An 18,418-nucleotide genomic window follows, 5' to 3' on the forward strand; every position below is an offset into this window, starting at 1 on the left:
GTAGCTAAGAAGAATGGAGAGTTACGTCTCTGTGTAGACTATCGAGCTCTTAATCGAAAGACCGTCAAAGACAAATATCCGATGCCTCTTATTGACGATCAAATAGATAATCTACAGGGACAATGCTATTTTACCACGTTGGACCTAACACAAGGATATCACCAAATACCAGTATCTGAGGACTCAAAGCATCTGACAGCTTTTATTACCCCAGATGGGCATTTTGAATATAACAGAATGCCGTTCGGGTTATCTAATGCGCCGGCCGTCTTTCAAAGAATGGTCCAGTCATTGTTAAATAAAAATAAATTGCCAGGTGTATTAGCTTATATGGACGATATCATCATAGGTTCTAAGACACTCGAAGAAGGCATCGAGAAGCTTCACCGCGTGTTAGAAATAATACGAGAGGCACATTTGACGCTGAATTTGAGTAAATGTCATTTTTTCAAAACGACAATTGAATATTTAGGTTTTGAAATATCCTCAGACGGAGTACGGCCGGGTTCGCGTAAAACGGAAGCTGTTGCTTCTTTTCCCGTACCCAAAAACTGCCATGAGGTTCGTCAATTTATTGGATTGGCTAGCTTCTTTAGGAGATTTGTCCAGAATTTTGCAACGATAGCTAAACCTTTAACATCCCTAACAAAGGCCAATACACCGTGGGTATGGGGTGAAGATCAAATTAAAGCTTTTAGTCTAATCAAAGAAATTCTTACTACCAGACCGGTTTTAGCTATATATGATCCCAAGAACTTGACCGAACTTCACACGGATGCGAGTCAGTTGGGAATTGGTGGCGTGTTACTACAGAAGGAACATGAGAAATCACCACTCAAGGCCGTTGCGTATTTTAGCAGACAAACTTCCACGGAAGAGCAGCATATGCATTCGTTCGAGCTGGAAACTTTAGCAGTCGTAATGTCTTTAAATCGCTTTCGTGTATACTTGCTGGGCATTCAGTTCAAGATATTGACGGATTGTAATGCGATACGTACGACCCTCACGAAACGTGATCTTATTCCCCGCATAGCTAGGTGGTGGCTTTTAGTCCAAGACTACGATTTTGTAATTGAATACCGACCAGGCACACAAATGCAACATGCAGACTGCTTGAGTCGAAATCCATTACCCAACGAAAGCAACAATATTACGGAACTTGGCATAATGAGTATCGTCACTGAAGAGCACTCTCTAATAGCTGCACAATTGAGCGATCCTAGACTGAAACTAATCAAGAGCGTCCTAGATAAAAACTGTACCGAAGCGAAAGACATAAGAGAGAATTACTCATTGAAAGATGGTAAAATATACAGGAAGGTTGGGGTCGAATGGAAGTGGGTGGTACCACGTGATGCTCGATGGAAAATCTGTCAGCTATGTCATGACGAAAGTGGTCACTTTTCATTCGAGAAAACGTTAGAAAAAATGCGCAGAGACTATTGGTTTCCAGCCATGGCCCATTTTGTCCGTAAATATGTTCGCGCTTGCATCCCGTGTGCCTATGCAAAGGACCCAGCCGGTAAAAAGCAAGGTTTTCTACACCCTATTCCTAAGCCAAGTACACCATTCGAATGCGTACACATAGACCATGTTGGTCCTTTTGTCAAAAGTAAAAGCGGAAATACCTATATTTTAGGAATTATAGATTCTTTTACCAAATTTATCGTTTTGCGAGCAGTTAGAAACACCAAAAGTAGGACAACAATTCAAATCATGAGTGAATTTGTTGGATTGTTTGGTTCTCCTAAAGTGATTGTATCGGACCGTGGAACCAGTTTTACTTCGGCTGAGTTTAAACGATTTATCGAATCTAATCAGATCAGACATGTGAAGAATGCTGTAGCAACACCTCGTGCGAACGGTCAAATTGAGCGTTATAATAGATCCATACTAAGCTCTTTGACCGCTCTAAATATTGATAAAGATGATCGTAACTGGGACAGAGACCTTAACAAGGTTCAATGGAGCCTCAATAATACCCTTAACAAAGGTATAGGGAAAACACCAGTGCAAGTAGTATTCGGTAAAGAAACAGTAAACTTGTCAGAAAACCATTTACACGACATTTCGGAACAACTAACGCTGAACGAAAATATTAACACTACACGGGAACAGGTGTCTGCGCACATACAAAAACAGCAAGAATCTATGAAGGCTCGATTCGACGACAAACGCTGCTCAGCCAAACAATATAAAAAGGGAGACTTAGTTATGGTTTTAAAGAGCTCTCGCAACATTGGGGGTAGCAACAAACTAGTCCCACCCTATAGTGGCCCATACAAGGTAACCGCGGTATTGGGTAATGACCGTTACGAAGTTAGTAGTGTAGATGGGTTCTCGACTAGAAAATATAAAAACGTGTACTCCGCGGATAAAATAAAACCTTGGATAAGGCTAGGCCCTATTACTGAATCTGATGCAGAAAACGAAAGTTGTTACTCGGATAACGAATAAATAGTTATTTCTCGCTAATTATACTTTTAGACACGTACGTTTTCCCTTATATACATAAAATTATTATTCGCCACGTAATACTTACATAGTAGTTAACATATAAAGATAATGTATCTAATCTTAATTTCACACAAAGTCTAATATATATATATATATAATATGTACACATATCTATACTCATATTCATGGTATATATAAAAGTATAACGATTTATATTCCGAAACTGAGTGCATACGTCCGAGCGCTGAGGCGACGTGGTGGCGTCTGGAGGTCGATACACCCTGTGTGTGTACGCGGCAACAAGAAGATAAATCACCACCACTTCACAGCACTTAGTTCGGCTGAGGCTGCTACGTCCAGTGTGCGTACGCGGCATCATCTACTTGAAACGCTTGCTTGAGGCCGATACCCCCTGTGTGGGTACGCGGTAACAAGCGTTAGGACCCTCTGAGGCCGATAGCTCCTTGTGTGAGAACGCGGTAACAGGGGTCACCCAATAAGCTCGCTTGAGGCCGATAGCTCCCTGTGTGAGAACGCGGTAACAAGCAGCACCAACTATGCTTGTCTAAAGATGGATGCTCCCTGTGTGGGTATGCCATGACAAGGTTCTTTCTTACACCCTGTGTGTGTATTATGCGACAGAATAACTTACCAAACACTGTATGTGTGACATATGACATGATGGAAACTTCAAATATTTTTACTGCTCGACGGCAACTGACCGAACAGTGTTACATCCTGTGTGTGTGACACGTGATAAGAAGACTACTTTTCAAATGAAGTTACACCAAGGGCATGCACTATGCGAGAAGACGAATTATCTGACGCCGTTACATCCTGTACGTGTATAACATACCGGAGGATGCTGGATCTGGTGCGTGTACCGGACACAAGATGGCAATTTACTAGACGCGACATCTGGGAGTATTTACATGAAGTTAGCAACAACTCGGAGGAGTCGTCACCAGTTTGTGTATAAGTGAAAGTGAGGGATTTGAAAAGTACAAAACCGCCGTTCACCATGAAACGAAAGACAATTATTTTATGGGGGTGGTGCGTAATAAGTGATTGCCAAGCATACATACCAAAATTTTAAATAATTAGTCAATGTTATAATTATTAATATGTAACTAATAACAATAAAAATAATTGAATGAGGACATCCAATGTAGATGTAGGATGGCCGAAAATGTCATAAGTAAATTTGTTGAGTTGTTTTTTTTTTTGTTATTCTCGGATGCCAATGAATGTAAAAATAAGCTTGTTATATGAATGTTAAAACAAACTATTTATGCACAGCGTTGTTTAAGTGTAATTTCAGATTATTACTCGTTTTTACGAAAAAAATAAAAAAAAAAATGTGATAATTACCCATTAACATTTAGTTTTCTCTTAAAATGTATTAGGGCATTTGTAAACAATAGGTTATGTATTGTTATTACTTGTTCAGCATACCTAGTGAGTCATGATCAAAGTCATTGTATTAGATATTTTTTTTTAGGAAATATTTTGTTTCTATCTCTTTTATTCGAGTTGCCTAGGGTCAGGCAAAGCTCAGGATGGCCGATTGTTAGAAATGCTGCTTAATTGACATGCAATATTATTAGTAAAACACTCCTTTTGCCATTAAATAATTTCTATTTTGATTAGACTTCTAAATTTTAAACAAAATAAGGTCATTGAGTAGCATTTTAACACAGGATTGCACTGAGGCATCCGGTATAGAATTCTATGTTTTAGTTAATACTTATTAAAAGAATCACTAAAGTTATGCAAGTTGAACATACACCATAATTCATTTGATAACAAGATCAGATTTTACGAATGAACAAAAGAGGTAATAAATGTAATCTTCGTTAAATAGTTATCATAGGGCGTAAGCTAAAAGGTTTGTTTTTGGAGGCGGCCAATATGGCGTCGACTGCGAAAAACTATGACTGTGTGCTTGTGGTTGAAATTGAAAATATAATTATAATTATAGACAGTGAAACAGTGGTTTGATTTTAATAGTATGTATGTACATATGTTCATAAATGCGGATTTTCATGCGGTTTCCACATAATATACCTATCAATAGAGTATAGTTTGTAAAAGTTTTATGTAACCCGTGCAAAGCCGAAGCGGGTCTCTAGTATAACATAAGACCATAATACGCCTGAAGGTACCTATCTAATAGGTACATATATGCACAAAAACATTACATTTCAAGCAAACACCTACAAAACCCGATTTCCGACTGAGCCCATCAGTATGATTAGACAAAGTTCGAGGCGTCCCGCCCATCAATCATTATTGAAGTCTCATCCGTGACAGATTGATTAAAGTTTATAGGAGCTCAGAAGGTTATCTTGATAGTCATGTGTAGACCGGGATATGAACCGTGATTAACTTTAGTATTGTTTTAGAGCTCCCGATGAACAAGATGCATATAACTTCGGCGTCGAAATATCATCGGGAGCTCGAAAACAATACTAAAGGTAATCACGGTTCATATCCCGGTCTATATAAGACTAGTGAAACTAACCGTGAATTATTCAAAACTGTTATCTTGATAGTGTTTATTGAAGTGAAAACTTCTTTAGCGGCGCTGTGCACTTTTTGAGGTGGGGAAAAAATGTTAAACTCGAGACAGCGTAAGACGTACACGTGACCTGATCGAAAAACGGTTACATGTGATGTCATTGAGTTTTTCTTTATTCATTTAAATGCAATCTAGTGAGTTTCGCTCTAACTGGTATTAATATAACTCGAGTACTAACAGTGATGTGCTTAGGGGTTTCAAGTAATGCGACAAAATAACGCTAGATGGCGTTAACCTCAATTATACATAGTGCTGCAGACATTTTGCAGTAGTAGGTAATTGAGTTTTCACTTCTGCCGGCACTCCCGGAGTGCAACCCGTTGTTTTTTTTGTTATCTATATAACATAAGACCTATTAATAAGCATTTTGGCGCTATGGGCTTGGTCAGGTTTTGTACTGATTGCACACTGACAGGTAGTATCAAAATAAAATGAAAATCTCAAGGTCAATATGGGTAGGTAAGTGTTTCTGGCGAGGTACTCTGTCTTTTCTTCATGTTGGGCCTTATTAACCAATTGATACGTGTTTAATGCGAGTTCATATAGGTAGGTAGGTACATATGTCACTAAACGCAAGGCGTAAATGTATGGGGGTCCCTTTGTTTTTTATAAAGTTTTAAGTCATAATGTATTGTTTGTCATATTATCATTAGTCATAAAACTGAAACCGTTAACTTTTCAGGATCTTCGTAAGGTTATCCTATAGATAGGTTAGGATAGGTTAGGTTTGTTTTATGGCAATCCTGAAAAGTGCAGCGTTTCTGAACCAAATGAATTATGACTAACGAAAATGCAGGCAAACAATACATTATGACTTAAAACTTTTTGGGAAACAGTAGAGACCCATTAAACAGGCCCCGATTTCAAGGCCAGCCACAATATAGGTACTCGTATGCAACACTTACCTGTATTGAGCTTATATCTATTTTTGTAAACAGAATCAACCCCTTTGACCATTTCTTGGGCTGCGCTTCCACCAGAGATATGCGAGGATACATAGCGAGGGATGTGTTAAGAACCAATAGAATCACTACACGCTGACCGAGGAAAACAAATGAAGTGAATTGGTTCTTAACAAACATCCCATAAATCCATCCCATAAATAAACATGGTGGAAACGCAGCCTTTCGCATGCCATTACTAACAAATGCAGCCCTTAATTTAAAACAGAAAGGAAGTTAAATCTTGGCATAGTTTTTTATCCCAGATCGATACATTCGACAGCCGATGGCGCGCTGCCAGCGGTTTGCATTAAAAATATAATTACACATCTCGAGTGTTTATGTGTTTTTACTTGGGAATACTTGTTAATGCTGTTTCTTATGTAAATTAAATAATACAGTGAGGAATTTTATTATAGGAGTTTGTGTATCATACAAACCGCTGATGTGGTAAAGATTCTAAACAAATTTATCACAGTCGCTCAGATATATTTTGTCGGGTGATTCCAAAAATTTTCAGAATTACCGCTATGCACCTTAACTAGTTATTTTCTAATTTAAGTACTTGCCACTTACTTAGAAGTTGATATATGATTTCTCGTATCTTACCTGAAAAAGAAAACAAATAATTATTGTTTGTTTTTGAAGTACATACCTACAACATGTTTATTAAGCTAAATACCTATATTTATCCATAATAATTATTTGAAGAAAAAAGTAATATTTAACACACAGACAGTATCTCGCGAGATACTACCTCCTATTTAAGTTTAGGTAAATCAGCCTCTCGTAGTTGTGCCCCAAAATTTTACACATACACTTAAGTATACAGCTTTGACCTATTGACCTTGCTCATTAAAATAAGGCCCTTTGCACTAAATCAAAGCCATTAAAAACCGCACCCGGGCCTTATTGCAGGCGCTTGCCGAGCGAAGGTGAATTTACAACTTCGTACAATATTTCGAGGTACGTAAACAGTAGTGTCTAAAAGTGACATTTCTACAACCAGAAACAGTGAAAGTTTGACAGATCTTATCCATAACAAATCCAGAAGGCCTAAGATGGCCGGCTCTTTATCATTTGTCACCATGCCTGTCACGTTCTAACAAGTATGTAAGTGCGAAATTGACGCATGACATGACAGGGGTGATAAAAACGCGACCATGATACCACTGCAGATCAAATTCATAACCTGTTTTATAATCAGAGGAGGCCTCCAAGTTCACCCAAGATTTCGATTCTCGTTAGCAATGAGAATAAGGCTAGCACTCTCAGCAGAAATACGGCCACGCAACGTGGCGCTTTAAAAATGGCAGCCATTTTTCTTTCCAATAACGCAGTGATATATCACTGTGTCAACTGGAATTAGGGCCTGCACAAGAAACCTTTTAATAGAGACAAGGTTTCGTGTATGTAAATACACATTTGTTGAAATATTTGGTCAGTGACTGAATTTGACGTCCTAATTTGTTTATTTGCTTAAATTTTGTACGTAAATTATATACTATAGTTAAAATATTTTAAAAAATTAAGGAAATTTATGTTTTATCAAGCAGATACGTCTCGTCAAAATAATATTTTTCTATTTTTTTTTCTTTAATAAAAAAATTATAGAAGACAATACAGTAGGTATGTATACTGTATATACGGTATGTAGCATCTACTTAAAATATATAATAATATACATAAAATGTTTACATACCATTAGGAAACCCAGTCCAATTGTAAGTATGTATATATAAAACTTGTCATTTACTATCATGCATTAACCCAAAAAATATTTTTGTTTACACTACGTGAAATCTTGAAAAATACATTTATAAACTGTATTGTGAATTTCAAAAAAAATATAGTGAAGATATTAAGTTTTCAATACCCCTTGCTAATACATGGAAACCGGACTAGTCCCGTTTAGGCGATACTGTCATGTAAGTTCAAGTATAATATACCTAATACCTACTCAGGTATTTTAAGTACTACATATTTTACCCCTCTACCAGTTATCATCCTGGAGCCCAATTCAGATTTGACAACCTGTTACTATTTTGATAATATTTTGGTATGACCTTTGTTCAAGCTTGGATGTCTTGAGTATTAAATAAAAATCGCAGATACTTAAAAAAGCTTCTAATTCTGTTCTACAGAGGTACTTAAGATTAAATTGTATGGAAAAATATATTTTGCGTGTGTGACGCGCACATGAGCGTGTATCTCAGAGCCTAATGGCTCGCTAGGCGTCTATAGAGACGGCGGGGGGCGCGGCTGATGGGCCAACTGGTTTAGTGGTGTACGGTCCCCGCTTCCCCTTCGTTGGTAGGAGCCGCAACATCCTGGGGGCCCTTGGAGGCGTCAGCCTTCAAGGCTTCATAAGTGTCGTCCAGCAGTGGGCAGAGGTACTTCACACCTCGTTTATAAGTGCCCGTTACTGTGGCAACTTCGGCCACTCGCGAAATCCCGTCGGCGCCAGGAAACAATTTGGCGATTCGTCCAAGCCGCCAGTGTAGGGGAGGAGTATTCTCTTCCTTGATGAGGACCAGGTCACCCAGTTGAAGAGCTCGTCCTGGAACACGCCACTTCGTCCGTTGTTGGAGCTCGCAGACGTATTCCAATTGCCAGCGCCGCCAGAAGTGCTGTCTTAATGCCTCGAGCCTCTGAAACCTATCTAAACGGTTTGGGTTTATATCCGCGAGGTGGGGCGACGGCAACGAAGTGAGCGCGCGGCCGATGATGAAGTGACCTGGGGTTAAGGGTTGGAAATCGTTTGGTGAGGACGACAAAGGACATAAAGGACGACTGTTAAGGATAGATTCTACCTGACTAAAGAGAGTTGCCAATTCTTCATAGGTTAAATGAGCGTTACCTAATATACGATTGAGGTGAAATTTTGCCGATTTGACTCCTGCTTCCCACAAACCACCAAAGTGAGGAGCATATGCCGGTTGGAATTTAAATTGTATTCCCTCATTTGCTGCAAAATTGCAAACCGTGTCTGAGTTTGAAGTAAGATAATCGCTAATTTCCTTGGCCGCTCCTACAAAATTACGTCCATTATCGCAGAATATTTCGCGAGGTCGCCCTCTACGAGAGATAAAACGTCGCAGTGAAAGTATGAACGAATCCGTCGACAGCGTGCTTACTGCCTCTAAATGCAAACATTTGTACCGGAAACAAACAAATATAGCTAAATAGCACTTTGTTATTTTGCAACCTCTGCCATGCCTGTCCGTAATCATAAAGGGACCGGCGAAGTCTACGCCGACACTAAGGAAAGGAAAATCAGGCGTTACGCGCTGAGAAGGCAGAGCGCCCATCAAAGGAGCAGAAGTGTTGCCAGCTGCGCGGCGACAGGTGACGCATTGTTGCGATACGGTGCGCGCAAGCGTGCGCCCCGATACGGGCCATACCGTCTCGCGAACGGCGGCTAGAAGCAGCTGAGGAGGAGCGTGCAGGAGACGGATGTGTTCCTGTTGAAACAGCAATCTAGTCAATCTATGTTTAGAGTGTAACAGCATTGGGTGGCGTTTGTCAAATGGATAAAACGACGAGGACAGACGTCCACCAACTCTGAGAAGCTTGTCGTCTTCATCGTAAAATGGGTTCAATGATAAAATAGGGCTTTTAGGGCCTAGAGGTTGCTTGTCACGCAACAAATTCAATTCAAGGGGGAAACTAGCCTGTTGTGACAAAGCGACCAGTTTTTTGAACGAAACCTCGAGCTCCTCAGGTTGTAGCACACCCGTAGTTTTATTGGATGAAGGGCGGCAGTTATGCGCAAACCTAAGCATATAAGCTACCGCACGTTGTAAATGTGTAAGTTTCGAATATCGATCGAAATCAATAACATTGGTTTTTTGCGAGTCGTCAGTAATCGCGACGTTAACCTTTAGCTCGGGTAAATCGAGTTCCGAGTTTGCGGAAAACTGAGGCCAGTTATTTTGTGGCTCGTATAAGAAAGATGGCCCGGTCCACCACATGTGCAAATCAGGTAAGCGACGCGCTTCGACCCCTCTAGATGGGTAGTCAGCCGGATTTAACGCGGTTGGAACGTGACGAAACTCACTGCAATCGGTGAGTTCTAAAATATGAGCCACGCGATTGGCAACAAACGTTTTTAATTTGGTTTGATTAGTTTTAAGCCATGCGATTACAATTGACGAGTCAGTCCAATAAAATTTCTGCGCAATCTGGCAGCGCAACGTCTTAGAAACAGCTGACGCGAGCTGCGCGCCTAGAAGGCAAGCGCATAATTCCAATCGCGGAATAGTCGTAGCCTGGACCGGCGCGACCTTGGCCTTGGCGCACAGCAACCTGACTACAACATCGCCCCTCTCATTAGTGGACTTTAAATAAATACAGGCCGCGTATGCAACTGAGCTTGCATCACAAAAGACGTGCATCTCGATATGCGTCGGCGAGTCGCAAAGTACATTACGAGGTATTTGGAGCGAAGTTAAAGACGCTAACCCGTTAACAAAGTCCTGCCAAGACTCGTTTATGTAACTCGGCACGGGAACATCCCAGTCGATTTTTTCAATCCATAATTTTTGAATTAAAACTTTAGGTATAATCGTCAGCAAACACAAGAGGCCTAGGGGATCAAATATTTTACACGAGTCCGATAAAATTGAACGTTTCGTAGGGTGGCCGTCCTTGGCAGAGTATTGAGTAGGAAAATGAATGACATCTGCCTCAGAGTCCCAGCCCACTCCTAGCGTGTGCGACGACGAGCTAATGATCAAGCTACCTTTATTTTCACCTACACTATCGTTTTGTGAGTCATGCAAAATTGACGGTAAATTTGTGCGATATTTGCGCAAGGGAAAACAACCAGCTGCCAGCGCACGCTCAACCGACTCTTTAATATAACGCAATTCCTCCTCTGTGTCTGATCCCGTTAATAAATCGTCAACTAAAAAATCATTTTGAATGATGGTCTTAATTTTTTCATCTGCACATTCCTCGCCCAACTGCCACAAACAGCGTGTACTCAAAAAACTAGCACTTGAAAATCCGTAAGTGACCGTGTTAAGCCTTAAAGTCTTTAAAGGTTCGTTCTCATTGGAGCGCCAGAGGATTAATTGTAAATCGCGGTCGCATTCCTGAACCAGGACCTGCCGATACATCTTAGCGACATCCCCAGTTAAAACATATTTGTAAGTACGAAACCTCAGAAGAATGTTAAACAACGAATCTTGGATCGTCGGCCCAACCATCTGTAGGTCGTTTATAGAATAGCCAGACGTGGTGGGGGCACTGCCATTGAAAACGACCCTTAATTTTGTAGATTCGCTGGAGGGCTTTTGCACAGAATGATGTGACACAAAAAAAGAAGGATCCGGAATGTCAGAATCGGACACAGAGAGATGGCCTAATTCGGCATATTCATTTATAAATTGCTGGTAAGCTGTTTTCAAATCAGGGTTGCGTTTGAATCGTTTCTCTAATGCAAAGAACCGTTTTTTAGCAAATCGATACGAATCCCCTAAACAATCGGGTTCCGTAACTAATGGCAAACGCACGTGAAACCTACCGTTATCGTCACGATAAGTGTGAGTGACAAAGTGTTGCTCACATTCCGCCTCTAAATCGGTAAACGGTTGACTAGGTTGGGGCACCTGCTCCAGCTGCCAGAATTTAGTAAGCGAGTCGTCGAGAATATCACTTGTGTACAAGTGATTGCATTGTAAAGAGGAATTGAACGACTTATCGTTTAACATTGAAAATGCATTGTACTTACTGACCACTAACCAACCTAGTTTCGATTTGCGCAAAACAAGCGAATCGTGCCCTATATCAATTTGCTGGCCTTCAACCAGACTCCAAAAAACGTCACCGCCAAGTAAAATATCTACAGGTCCGGGCTGATTAAAATTAGGATCAGCGAGTGTTTTATTACGCGGCAACTTGACGCTCGACACATCGATATACTCTAGTGGCAAAGAGCTATTAATTACAGGCAGCGCTAAACATGCGATATCGAATTTGGATTTTTTATCATGTTTAGACCGAATTTGCACAAAGCAGCGCTCCGGATTACTAGATTATCAAGTTTATTCGCGACCATATGTATAAGAAGCGTGTCCCACTTATCAGTGGGCTGGCCCAACGTATTTAAAGCCCGTAGGTTTTTGGACACATGATCCACTAAATAGCGCAAGGACTTTGCCGATTCGCGACCAATCTGTTGTAAGTTAAACAATGAGTTTAAATGGTTGCTAATCAGCTGTTTTTTGTTGTCATATCTCTCGCAGAGTAGACGCCATGCCTCAGCGTAATTATTGTCCGACACTTCTAAATTACTTATCACCTGAGCCGCTTCACCGTCCAAATAAGAATTTAGATAGTGAAATTTGTGAATCGGCTTGATGTGGTCGGAACTGTGAATGAGTGAATCAAATGTGTCTCTAAATTCGAGCCATTTAAAATACGAACCATCGAAACTAGCGATTTTAATCACAGGCAAACGAAAATTTAAACCGTTGCATACATTGTCATGACCACAGTTACTTTGAACTTCAGACTTTACGCTGGCGAAATCAGATCTTTCGGCTATCTTATCAATAATTTTCTGCGCCGTTGCAATAAGAGAAATAAAATCATTTTCCATCTCTTCTCTTATGTCAATTTCGGACTGCATATCAGATGTAGTCGCAATTTCTATTTGAGTTTGGATCTGGTCGAATTGTGTGAACATATTACGAAAACGATCCAACTTCAACGAAAGTTCGTCTACATCTTTCGAGGAAATATTTTCCTGAGCATTCAATTCCACAATGTAATTTTTAAATTTAGTAATACGCCCCTTAATGGACGTTCTAGTAGGAATCAACGTAGCCATTATATGAAAAAGATCCGATTTCAATTAAAAACAGCGAATGAGGAAATGAGAAATCAAAAATAAAATATTGGAATAAATACGTAAATTTTTCCGGCCTATGTTCACAGTCACAGTGGTTGGCTCGGTCGGCAACAGTGCTATGCGGAATGCAGGAGTCAGCGGAAAACGCACCGCAGCTGCAGCTGAGTAGTGGCTGTTGCCGGGAGCGATGCGACCGGTTCTTATCTGTAACACGGTGAACACTTGTGTTACTATGGAATGCAATGGAATTTTTTGCGTTGAGATTTAACTGTGCGTAATTAGTAAAATCGCTAGACAGTATTCTATATAGCACAAAGTGGGAGTATGCTTTATGAAATAACGGAATGTTTAAATTAAGTTGAAGAAATTAACTAATAAGAATGTCACTCAAATAAGCGTTCTGTTCTTTAATAGTTTTAAGTTCTTAAATTGTCGTGAAAGACTATAGGTTTTAAGTTTGGCTATAAAGCAGCGATCAGATTATTTCACTGACACTAGCTATTAAATGAGGATACGTGCTAAAAAATGTTTACGTCACTAGTGCAATAAAATGGCATACAATTAAACTTAAGCACGGCAAAGGGTGAAGACGGCAAAGCTAAATAGTCAAGTAGGTGGAGGATAGTACGAGCAGAAAAATAGGAAATATGAAGGAATGGTGCACTTCCCTTGCTAAACCTTGGCTGCGGCGGCGTAGTTCTGACCGGCGGCGGGCTTGAAGTAAGGGTGTCTGCAGCTTCTAAAATGGCGTCGTAAATCTCCGAATATATATTTGTACAGTTCAACTGGCGTCGTAGATAGGTACAATAGGCGTCGTAAGTCCAGAATACTGCGTTGACGCCGGGATGTCCAATTTCTGCCACGTTGTAGCTGTCGGGACCTTTGCTCTCTTCACACGTAGAAATTCCGTTCGACTCGGGCAGAAGCAATCGTTGCGTATTAATCACGTCGATGGGTCACCATGTTCAAGCTTGGAGTCTTGAGTATTAAATAAAAATCGCAGATACTTAAAAAGCTTCTAATTCTGGTTCCACAGAGGTACTTAAGATTACATTGTATGAAAAAATATATTTTGCGTGTGTGACGCGCACATGAGCGTGTATCTCAGAGCCTAATGGCTCGCTAGGCGTCTATAGAGACGGCGGGGGGCGCGGCTGATGGGCCAACTGGTTTAGTGGTGTACGGTCCCCGCTTCCCCTTCGTTGGTAGGAGCCGCAACAACCTTGAAGGTGGCTCGACATGCGGTCCAATCACCAAGACTATCGCCAACGTCGTATCAAAACCATAACCAAAATGTTCAATATGAATCGTTCTCCTATTCATTAATTACACAATTAGCCTGTCCGAATTGTTAGATGGTTGACCTAAATACGGATAATTGTAGCTATTGTGTTGTGCTATGACATTATATTGATGTTTGATTAATGTCATCATCATTAGCGTATTGGTTTTATATAAATTTTTGCATTGACATCCAATATTACACAAATAAGAGTAAGTATAACAAATGATATTGATATTGAATACCGTGTAATGATGTTATGTGGCTTTCCATCAGAGAAGGGTCCTCATCCACATGAAGAATAAGGACCCTTCTGATGGAAGCCACATATATTTATATGAGCTACATAGAGATTCTGCCCGCGACTCCCCCTGCGTGTGATGATGATAATGATGATTGATTAAAAACTATCCTATGTTTTTCACCGAGTCTCAAACTATCTTATAATCCCTAATAGGGATAAGTTCGCCTTTGTATTTCCATTACTATAATTTATTTGTGTAAACCTGTGTTGTATGCATGATTACTACTATAAAGAGTAGCTAACTTGACCGTGACGTCATATATTGTTCTGTATTTCATAGAGATTCCATAGTGGCTAGTCGTTTTTACAGTTCAAAAAAATAAACTGATTTTACTGCGGTCAACTACTATATTTAGTAGCAAAGTCTTCTGTAAACAGTAATAAAACCGACTTAATTTTATTTAAAACTTCTATATACACAATTACACACTGTACCCCATTTCAGTCTGATAATCTACCTTCAAAAGGTCGTATAAGCCAATATTTTCCTCAACAATTACGTCGTTTTCATTCCAAGGGACTTGTAGACTCGTTTCAAGTGAAGAGGCATGGAGTGGCCATTATCTCGGCCCCTTCATTTTCGCTGACGCCCGCGAGAGGCCGGCGGCGATATCTTACCTATCTGGTACAGAAAATTTTAATGGGTGATTTTTTCAAGCTTTAGTTAGGTTTTTCCAAGCTTTTACTTTCTCTTTATTTACTTGAACTCTTAGGCTAGGTGATTTATAATATGAATATAAAAGTAAAATATAAAAACACTTAAAAAACAATAAAAAATACATATAAACACATTATAAAAAACCTAACCTAGGGTGCCGCCAGCAGCGGGGCAATGCCCACAAGCTTTTACTTATTATTACGATTTATGTACAGTCAGCAGCAGAAGTAACTAAGCGGACGAGGTGTTTAAAATTACCTTAACGCGCTCTTACCGTGACAATAAAGTCGCGGCAAGATCATTTTGAACATCTCGCCCGCTTAGGAACTATTGCTGCTGACTGTATGTTAGTTAGTGTGGGCAGGCGTGTCTCACTCCGCGATTTCGTCGCTTTGCTACAGGTAGCTAAAAGTACATCCGTTCGGCCCCAATTTTGGGGAAAGCCATAAGCCGCGCGTGGCGCTGTCGCCACCTAGCGGCCATATCTGTGCTGATCGTAACAGACGCGTTTTGTGAGAAAGTGAGTCTTCTGTACTTAGTACTATTATTTATTCTGTGGTGTGGGTCATCTTGGAAGCTAAATTTAGTCCACTTCCCAATTTCCGATTGAGCTGAAATTTTGCATACAGGATCGAATGACAATGCAATATTATGATGACATGGTGCTGATCTGATGATGGAGACAGAAAGTGGCCATGGGAACACTGTCATAAACAACGCAAACTATAAAATTGTGTTTGGGATTGTTAGAATTGTCTCGTTAACTATTATTTGCCTGTGTAATGAAGAGTACAGTCAGCGATAAAAGCTTGTACCAAAAATGAAATTTAAGCCAAAACTTACTTTGTTTTAAACCCGGAAATCCTTATATAAAACAAGGTTGGTAATACATATGACATATGTAAATTGCTTAAATCTGCATGATAACAGGATTTCACTGTCTTTTCACTATACGGCTTCTGTATAGATCCACATTGTGGTTACGGCTGAACGGGACCTGTAACCTTGAAGCGCTGGTGGCCTAGCGGTAAGAGCGTGCGACTTGCAATCCGGAGGTCGCGGGTCGAACCCCGGCTCGTACCAAGGAGTTTTTCGGAACTTATGTACGAAATATCATTTGATATTTACGAGTCGCTTTTCGGTGAAGGAAAACATCGTGAGGAAACCGGACTAATCCCAATACGGGCCTAGTTTACCCTCTGGGTTGGAAGGTCAGATGGCAGTCGCTTCCGTGAAAACTAGTGCCCACGCCAATTACTGGCTGGGATTAGTTGCCAAGCGGACCCCAGGCTCCCATGAGCCGTGGCAAAATGCCGGGACAACGCGAGGAAGATGATGGGACCTGTAACCTTCAAGTATTGTAACCTTCAAGTTTGTTATGATATATATATGTCGCAGGTAAATTGTAGGAATCCGCCGTTTACAAACGACGTCGTCATTTTACAAATGTCTTCACGTTTGTAAACCTAGACCTATAATAATTATGTATACATACTTATACACATAGGAACCACCCATGATTCAGGAACAAATATCTGTGCCCGTCACACAAATAAATACCCTTATGGGATTCGAATCCAGGACCAGGCTTCATAGGCAGGGTCACTACCGACAGATTGGTCGTCGTGAAGGATGTTTTCCTGATAAACGTAGGTTTATCATGTATACCTATAGTTTTTTGTAATATATGTACAAGACAGACAGGCGTATTCCCATATTTATAACTGGTTAAGATATGGATCTGATCTATCAGTGTCAAAAGTGACATTTCTTCGACCAAAAACGTCACTTTTTACACTGATTCGTCAGATACGTCATAATATATCTAATCCAGATCTAATTTTCAACCCGTTATTAAAATCGAATACGCCCGAGAGTCAATATTTGTATGTCTCACTAAAAATCAGAAAATTTCAAGATATTTCAAGAAAATTCCAAGGCCAAAGATTCGCTAAAGAGCGATAAGGCCGCCTGTTGTTTACCTCTGTCTTCATGTATTATTTGTGTTTCCATGTACATTTATTCTGAGGTTGTCCAATAAAAAGGATTTGTAAGATATTTCACGACCAAAACAACATACGAAAATCTCGTGGCCCTTTTCAATTTGCAATTCGCTAAAAAAACCTTTACTCAATTTCCAAATGGCGCTCAAACCCCGCTTCACCCTTTTGCGGCCCCTGAACCGTAAACTGCTAACGACATGTCATTAATTACCCTTATATAGGGGAGAAAGGGGTGGAAGGGTGAATGAGAGATGCAGTAGTTAGTTGCCGCCGAAAAACAACAGGAAAATATATACTGGGAAAAGCACCGAGGTGTCATGAGTTTATCTAAAATAAGTTTTTAGCAAAAATTGAATTTTTGGGACAAGCTTTTATCTCTGACTACTTTTCTTTCCACATACAATAAATAAAATACTCATCGAGACAATTCTAACAACCTGAAACACAAATTAGTTTGCGTCATTTTATCACCGAGTTCCTAAGGCCAACTCCTGTCTCCATCATCAAATCAGTTCCATGGGTACATAATATTACATTGTTATCCGATTGACATAATTATGTATGCAAAATTTCAGCTCAATCGGAAATCGGGAAGTGGGTCAAATTTAGCTTCCAAGATTTGACCCACACTAACAAAATAACATAAAAAATTATGTATTGTACATCCATACCTACTATTTAACAGTGCGAGTTAAATTAAAGCTTGTGAAAATAGATTTCATGTATGTATGACTAGCTTTAGCCTGCGACTTTGTCTGTGTGAAAAGATAATAAGTAATTGATAAAGAACTATCCTATCTATGTCCTTTCCCGGTCCGCAACACATTTCATCAAAATCGGTTTAGCGATTTAAGCGTGAAGAGGTAACATAGACAGAGCTTAGCTGACTTACCTTAAGGCTTGGCCAGACACAGAGCGCGACGCAGCACCGCGTCCGCGCCGCGCGACCGCGGCACATGCTAACAGGTTACCGACGTCAAACAGACTGCGTCCCGCCGGTATCACGCCCCGCTTCTGTCGCGCCCCGCGCCGCGCGGCCCCTTGCGTCCGCGCAGCGCTGCGCCGCGCGGACGCGGCGGGCCGCCGCGTCGCGCTGGGTCACATCAGTCGGATCGGACGTTAGGCAGCGAGCGGTGGCGCGCGGCCGCGCCGCGTTCCCGCGCGGCCGCGCCGCGTTCGCGCGCGCAATGAGGGCGTGTTGAGAGCGCAGTCCGCGCGCGCCCTGTTTGAACAGTCATCGCGTCGGCATCACGCGGCGCTGCGTCGCGCTCTGTGTCTGGCCAAGCCTTTACTATTTAGATTTAACAACTTTGTTACGATTTTGATACGACCT

At 40.7% G+C, this 18,418-nt stretch overlaps 2 protein-coding genes across 4 annotated transcripts in view; both read right to left on the reverse strand.

The window, feature by feature from the left end:
• The window catches only part of LOC134658378 (potassium voltage-gated channel protein Shal), a 102,679-nt gene that overhangs the window by 48,330 nt on the left and 35,931 nt on the right, over positions 1 to 18,418 (reverse strand). The window lies entirely within an intron of this gene.
• Positions 8,166 to 9,813, reverse strand: LOC134658414 (uncharacterized). The gene has a single exon (XM_063514097.1). It carries the CDS (start codon positions 9,762 to 9,764, stop codon positions 8,259 to 8,261), a length of 1,506 nt encoding a protein of 501 aa, XP_063370167.1. The 5' UTR covers positions 9,765 to 9,813; the 3' UTR covers positions 8,166 to 8,258.

The sequence above is a fragment of the Cydia amplana genome, chromosome 22 (genome assembly GCF_948474715.1).
Source record: "Cydia amplana chromosome 22, ilCydAmpl1.1, whole genome shotgun sequence".
In the NCBI taxonomy this organism is placed as follows: domain Eukaryota; kingdom Metazoa; phylum Arthropoda; class Insecta; order Lepidoptera; family Tortricidae; genus Cydia; species Cydia amplana.